The 7,697-nt window shown below is 43.8% G+C and overlaps 1 protein-coding gene across 1 annotated transcript in view; it reads right to left on the reverse strand.

Moving 5' to 3' along the window:
* Positions 1-6,177, reverse strand: part of LOC124128445 (nuclear hormone receptor HR96-like) — a 59,735-nt gene extending 53,558 nt beyond the window's left edge. The window contains exon 1 of the mRNA XM_048382854.1: positions 5,775-6,177. Coding sequence (XP_048238811.1) covers positions 5,775-5,795 — 21 coding nt within the window. The 5' untranslated portion in view covers positions 5,796-6,177. The remainder of the gene's footprint in view (positions 1-5,774) is intronic.
* Positions 6,178-7,697: the final 1,520 nt, after the last annotated feature.

Raw genomic sequence — 7,697 nt, forward strand, 5'->3', positions numbered from 1 at the left:
ACTTGTGCTGACACGTTACTTTCTGACTTGTGACACGCGTGCAGCTTGGAAGCAAGGTATAAAGGATTTATTCTGCCTCTCAGAAATCCAGGTGCAGCCCGTTTTGCCCATGGCAGGGCATACAAAGTTTACTCCACGCTGACTAATATACCCAGCGGTAGAAACTAACAGTTTCAGTCCACTAGTCCTTATAATGATAACATATAGCAAAACCCTTAAAAAGGGCAAATTTCTACTAGTCCTTATGATACCTTTACTATTGGGCAGTTTGGCCAGGACTACAGGACTAGTGCCAATTTCTAACCCTGATACCTCCCTCCAAGGTGGGATATAGTATTTTATCAAGATCATGTGGACCAGTCAGATCTCATCATTCTGACATGAACATGCTGAAGGTATGATAGCTCCATACATCATCAGAGGTGCAGCTCTGAGTGGGTTCTTCTCCCTGCAGTGTTTTATTGCACAATAAATTCTTACATGAGATATCAATATTATGTACAACCTCTTTAAGGATGCTAATAAAATGTACATGCTTTAAAAATATTTACTTGTATTTCAATAATGATGACTCCCTGAATAAAATCCGACCTCAGCAAAGCCCATTTATAAACAGATCAGGTTTGGTTTCTCGGATATTCTTCCCATTTTCACATCGATCATCTCTCGCAAAACTTATTGTCATATCTCTCCCACTTCTAGTGCAGTGGGTCGGCCATTGCGTTTACCTACGTTGTTCAGCTACATCAACGGGGAACATCCCACCAGACACTTCTCTCTATAAACTAACATCATCCCACGTATGACGTCATCTAGCTGCTGGTGCATGTTTGATTCTCCACAATGATGTCATCAAAGAAAAATGTTTTAACATGAAATAAATCACGTTTTGTGTTGGTGTGTGTGTTAGTGTGCTTGAGTATGTGTGTTGGTGTGTGTATGTGTGTTGGTGCGTATGTGTTGGTGTGTGTGTTAGTGTGCTTGAGTATGTGTTGGTGTATGTATGTTGGTGTGAGTGAGTATGTGGTTGGTGTGTGTATATTGGTGTGAGTGAGTATGTGTGTTGGTGCTGGTGTATGTGTGTTGGTGCTGGTGTATGTTAGTGTGTGAGTGTTGGTGTGCGTGAGTATGTGTGTTGGTGTGTGTATGTTGGTGTGAGTGAGTATGTGTGTTGGTGCGTATGTGTTGGTGTGTGTGAGTATGTGTGTTGGTGCTGGTGTATGTTGGTGTGTGTATGTTGGTGTGTGTGTGTTGGTGTGAATGTGTGTTGGTGTGTGTGTTGGTATGAGTGAGTATGTATGTTGGTGTGAGTGTGTGTTGGTGTGTGTGTTAGTGTGCTTGAGTATGTGTGTTGATGTGTGTGTGTTGGTGTGTGTTTTGGTATGAGTGAGTATGTGTGTTGATGTGTGTGTGTTGGTGTGAGTGAGTATGTGTGTTGATGTGTGTGTGTTGGTGTGAGTATGTGTGTTGATGTGTGTGTGTTGGTGTGAGTGAGTATGTGTGTTGGTGTGAGTGTGTGTTGGTGTGTGTGTGTGTGTGTTGGTGTGTGTGTGTGTGTTGGTGTTTGTATGTTGGTGTGTGTGTGTGTGTGTGTGTGTGTGTGTGTGTGTGTGTGTGTGTGTGTGTGTGTGTGTGTATTGGTTTGTGTATGTTCGTGTGCATGTGTTGGTGTGAGTGTGTGTTGATGTGTGTGTTGGTATGAGTGAGTATGTATGTTGATGTGTGTGTGTTAGTGTGCTTTGCGTATGTGCGTTGGTGTGAATGAGTATGTGTGTTGGTGTGCTTGAGTATGTATGTTAGTGTGTGAGTGTTGGTGTGCGTGAGTATGGGTGTTGGTTTGTGTGAGTATGTGTGTTGGTGCTGGTGTATGTTAGTGTGTGTGTTGGTATGCGTGAGTATGTGTGTTGGTGTGTGTGATGGTGCTGGTGTATGTTAGTGTGTGAGTGTTGGTATGCGTGAGTATGTGTGTTGGTGTGCGTGAGTATGTGTGTTGGTGTTGATGTGTGTAAAGGTGTTAGTGTGAGTAAGTATTTGTGTTGGTGTGTGTAAGTATGTGTGTTGGTGTGTGTGAGTATGTGTGTTGGTGTATGTGTGTGTGTGCTGGTGTGTGTGAGTATGTGTGTTGGTGCTGGTGTATGTTAGTGTGTGTGTTGGTGTGCGTGAGTATGGGTGTTGGTGTGTGTGAGTATGTGTGATGGTGCTGGTGTATGTTAGTGTCAGTGTTGGTGTGCGTGAGTATGGGTGTTGGTGTGTGTGAGTATGTGTGTTGGTGCTGGTGTATTTTAGTGTGTGTGTTGGTATGCGTGAGTATGTGTGTTGGTGTGTGTGATGGTGCTGGTGTATGTTAGTGTGTGAGTGTTGGTATGCGTGAGTATGTGTGTTGGTATGCGTGAGTATGTGTGTTGATGTGTGTGATGGTGCTGGTGTATGTTAGTGTGTGAGTGTTGGTATACGTGAGTATGTGTGTTGGTGTGCGTGAGTATGTGTGTTGGTGTGCGTGAGTATGGGTGTTGGTGTGTGTGAGTATGGGTGTTGGTGTGTGTGAGTATGTGTGTTGGTGCTGGTGTATGTTAGTGTGTGTGTTGGTGCTGGTGTATGTTAGTGTGTGTGTTGGTGTGCGTGAGTATGTGTGTTGGTGTGCGTGAGTATGGGTGTTGGTGTGTGTGAGTATGTGTGTTGGTGCTGGTGTATGTTAGTGCGTGTGTTGGTGCTGGTGTATGTTAGTGTGTGTGTTGGTGTGCGTGAGTATGTGTGTTGGTGTGCGTGAGTATGGGTGTTGGTGTGTGTGAGTATGTGTGTTGGTGCTGGTGTATGTTAGTGTGTGTGTTGGTGCTGGTGTATGTTAGTGTGTGTGTTGGTGTGCGTGAGTATGGGTGTTGGTGTGTGTGAGTATGTGTGTTGGTGCTGGTGTATGTTAGTGTGTGTGTTGGTGTTGGTGTGTGTGAGTATGTGTGTTGGTGCTGGTGTATGTTAGTGTGTGTGTTGGTGTGCGTGAGTATGAGTGTTGGTGTGCGTGAGTATGGGTGTTGGTGTGTGTGAGTATGTGTGTTGGTGCTGGTGTATGTTAGTGTGTGTGTTGGTATGCGTGAGTATGTGTGTGAGTATGTGTGTTGGTGCTGGTGTATGTTAGTGTGTGTGTTGGTGTTGGTGTGTGTGAGTATGTGTGTTGGTGCTGGTGTATGTTAGTGTGTGTGTTGGTGTGCGTGAGTATGAGTGTTGGTGTGCGTGAGTATTGGTGCTGGTGTGCGTCAGTATGTGTGTTGGTGCTGGTGTATGTTAGTGTGTGTGTTGGTGTGCGTGAGTATGGGTGTTGGTGTGTGTGAGTATGTGTGTTGGTGCTGGTGTATGTTAGTGTGTGTGTTGGTGTTGGTGTGTGTGAGTATGTGTGTTGGTGCTGGTGTATGTTAGTGTGTGTGTTGGTGTGCGTGAGTATGAGTGTTGGTGTGCGTGAGTATGGGTGTTGGTGTGTGTGAGTATGTGTGTTGGTGCTGGTGTATGTTAGTGTGTGTGTTGGTATGCGTGAGTATGTGTGTGAGTATGTGTGTTGGTGCTGGTGTATGTTAGTGTGTGTGTTGGTGTTGGTGTGTGTGAGTATGTGTGTTGGTGCTGGTGTATGTTAGTGTGTTTGTTGGTGTGCGTGAGTATGAGTGTTGGTGTGCGTGAGTATGGGTGTTGGTGTGTGTGAGTATGTGTGTTGGTGCTGGTGTATGTTAGTGTGTGTGTTGGTGTGCGTGAGTATGGGTGTTGGTGTGTGTGAGTATGTGTGTTGGTGCTGGTGTATGTTAGTGTGTGTGTTGGTGTGTGTGAGTATGGGTGTTGGTGTGTGTGAGTATGTGTGTTGGTGCTGGTGTATGTTAGTGTGTGTGTTGGTGTGCGTGAGTATGGGTGTTGGTGTGCGTGAGTATGTGTGTTGGTGTTGATGTGTGTAAAGGTGTTAGTGTGAGTGTTGGTGTGCGTGAGTATGGGTGTTGGTATGCGTGAGTATGTGTGTTGGTGTGTGTGATGGTGCTGGTGTATGTTAGTGTGTGAGTGTTGGTATACGTGAGTATGTGTGTTGGTGTGCGTGAGTATGTGTGTTGGTGTGCGTGAGTATGTGTGTTGGTGTGTGTGAGTATGTGTGTTGGTGTATGTGTGTGTGTGCTGGTGTGTGTGAGTATGTGTTAGTGTTGGTGTATGTGTGTATGTGTGTGTATGTATGTTGGTGTATGTGTGTGTATGTATGTTGGTGTATGTGTGTGTGCTGGTGTGTGTGTGCTGGTGTGTGTGAGTATGTGTGTTGGTGTATGTGTGTGTGTGCCGGTGTGTGTATGTGTGTTGGTGTATGTGTCTGTGTGAGTATGTGTGTTGGTGTATGTGTGTGTGTGCTGGTGTGTGTATGTGTGTTGGTGTATGTGTGTATGTGTGTGTATGTGTGTTGGTGTATGTGTGTGTTAGCTGGTGTGAGTGTGTATGGTGTATGGGTTGGTGTATGTGTGTGTTGGTGTATGTGTTGGTGTATGTGTGTGTTGGTGTATGTGTGTTGGTGTATGTGTGTGTTGGTGTATGTGTGTTGGTGTATGTGTGTGTGTGTGTGTGTATGTGTGTTGGTGTATGTGTGTGTTGGTGTATGTGTGTTGGTGTATGTGTGTGTGTGTGTGTATGTGTGTTGGTGTATGTGTTGGTGTATGTGTGTTGGTGTATGTGTTGGTGTATGTGTGTGTGTTGGTGTATGTGTGTTGGTGTATGTGTGTGTGTGTGTGTATGTGTGTTGGTGTATGTGTTGGTGTATGTGTGTTGGTGTATGTGTGTGTGTGTGTGTATGTGTGTTGGTGTATGTGTTGGTGTATGTGTGTTGGTGTATGTGTTGGTGTATGTGTGTGTGTTGGTGTATGTGTGTTGGTGTATGTGTGTGTGTGTGTGTATGTGTGTTGGTGTATGTGTGTGTTGGTGTATGTGTGTTGGTGTATGTGTGTGTGTGTGTATGTGTGTTGGTGTATGTGTTGGTGTATGTGTGTTGGTGTATGTGTTGGTGTATGTGTGTTGGTGTATGTGTGTGTGTGTGTATGTGTGTTGGTGTATGTGTGTGTTGGTGTATGTGTTGGTGTATGTGTGTTGGTGTATGTGTGTTGGTGTATGTGTGTGTGTGTGTATGTGTGTTGGTGTATGTGTTGGTGTATGTGTTGGTGTATGTGTGTGTTGGTGTATGTGTGTGTTGGTGTATGTGTGTTGGTGTATGTGTTGGTGTATGTGTGTGTGTGTATGTGTGTGTGTGTGTGTGTGTGTTGGTGTATGTGTGTTGGTGTATGTGTGTGTGTGTGTGAGTATGTGTGTTGGTGTATGTGTGTGTGTGTATGTGTGTTGGTGTATGTGTTGGTGTATGTGTGTGCTGGTGTGTGTGTGTTGGTGTTTGTGTGTGTTAGCTGGTGTGAGTGTGTATGGTGTATGTGTGTGTGTGTGTGTGTATGTGTATGTGTGTTGGTGTATGTGTATGTGTGTTGGTGTATGTGTGTGTATGTGTGTGCTGGTGTGTGTATGTGTGTTGGTGTTTGTGTGCGTGCGTGTTACCGTTTGACAAATATGAATGCGTGTGTTTATTACAACAACAGTAAACACCATGAGCCAGTAGCAAGCACGTGCCCTGTACCCCGCCAGCACGTGCCCTGTACCCCGCCAGCACGTGCCCTGTACCCCGCCTTCCCCACCATGACCATGTCCGACTCGCCGACAGAACGAGGCGAGCAACACTGTCCAGTTCTAACATTGTATAACATCACGATACACTGATGTGAACCTACCTCCGCTCCAGGCGACTCCATTGCTGACAGTCGCCCACAGTCGTCGACGAAGATGTCGCCCGTTTGTTGGTTGTGTTGATAACGGTATTCCGTGTGTTACAATAGTGCGGCTAATACAACTGCGTTCACCCACGGTACATCAAAATATACCGCCGCCATTTTTACCCAGTTTTGTGCTCTCCTTTCCAGGAGAGTAAGTAATTCGTCCTTGACCTCAATACCAAAACCTGTCAAGCGAAGAGCGCTCTGGAAACGTTATGATCGCTAATGTAGCTCCCTGTATATAAAAAGGCAGATGTTGGTAAATTTAGACAAAACGAAGACATCTGTCATTTGAACATTTGAAAATGTCATCAGGAGATAACCTGTACTACTACCCTGTAGCGAGCCCACCTGGGTGCAGGTGTGGCGTCACGCTTGAGTGAACACGTGGTTCGGCGGTTGCCAAGTTGCCAGTAGTTGATCAAATTGATCCTTGGCAAGAACCTGTCACGTGTTTTATTTGTCACCGTTAGGTGTAGTGGAGCCGTTTCGTGACATATGGTCAATTTAGGGCTGGGACGGGTAACTCGGTCACCCGGGTCGGGTGGGTACCCACAGGACTACCCGGATCCGTGGTTAGTCACGTGATATATTGTTTTATGACAAAAATTATCTAGAACTCTATAGTTACACAACAAGTCACTAATGGCTGACTATGCACCCATTCCTTCTGACATTTCCTATTGTTGAATATAGATATAACTTAAGTCAAATTCAGCGTATGCATGACCAGATCGTTTAATACATGTATCTAAATACGTTTTGCAAGTGCTGTGGTAAAAATTATTCCCAATCGGACATTTTGTATCTCTTGAGACCTACGGTGGGTACCTGGGTAGGGTAGGATAATTTTTAATTTTTTTTAAATTTTTTTTTTTTGGGGGGGGGGGTACCCGGGTAGTAAATTTGGACTCATCCCAGCCCTAGATCAATTGTACACGTTGTGATAAAATATGAAACTTGGCAAGTTGGCACAGTTGCAGGTGAGGGTGAAGGCTAAAAGGGCACCCCAGCGAAACGGCACCTCTAGTTTTAACGAACGACTTATGTAGGTTTTATTTACATGTTTTATTATGTTATTTAGTAGTTTGTATGATTTTGTTACATTGTCCACAGTTATTCGGTTATTGTATAGTCTTGTATGTGTCCACACCTATTGGCATCTGCAATCATTCATCTGCAATCATTCATCTTCAATCATTCATCTGCACTCATTCATCTTCAATCATTCATCTTCAATCATTCATCTTCAATCATTCTTCAATCATTCATCTGCACTCATTCATCTTCAATCATTCATCTGCAATCATTCATCTGCAATCATTCATCTACAATCATACATCTTCAATCATTCATCTGCACTCATTCATCTTCAATCATTCATCTTCAATCATTCATCTTCAATCATTCATCTGCAATCATTCATCTGCAATCATACATCTTCAATCATTCATCTGCACTCATTCATCTTCAATCATTCATCTTCAATCATTCATCTGCAATCATTCATCTGCAATCATTCATCTGCAATCATTCATCTTCAATCATTCATCTTCAATCATTCATCTGCACTCATTCATCTTCAATCATTCATCTTCAATCATTCATCTGCACTCATTCATCTTCAATCATTCTTCAATCATTCATCTGCACTCATTCATCTTCAATCATTCATCTGCAATCATTCATCTGCAATCATTCATCTGCAATCATACATCTTCAATCATTCATCTGCACTCATTCATCTTCAATCATTCATCTTCAATCATTCATCTTCAATCATTCATCTGCAATCATTCATCTGCAATCATACATCTTCAATCATTCATCTGCACTCATTCATCTTCAATCATTCATCTGCAATCATTCATCTGCAATCAT

The sequence above is a fragment of the Haliotis rufescens genome, unplaced genomic scaffold (assembly GCF_023055435.1).
Source record: "Haliotis rufescens isolate VD_foot unplaced genomic scaffold, xgHalRufe1.0.p SCAF_41, whole genome shotgun sequence".
In the NCBI taxonomy this organism is placed as follows: Eukaryota; Metazoa; Mollusca; class Gastropoda; order Lepetellida; family Haliotidae; genus Haliotis; species Haliotis rufescens.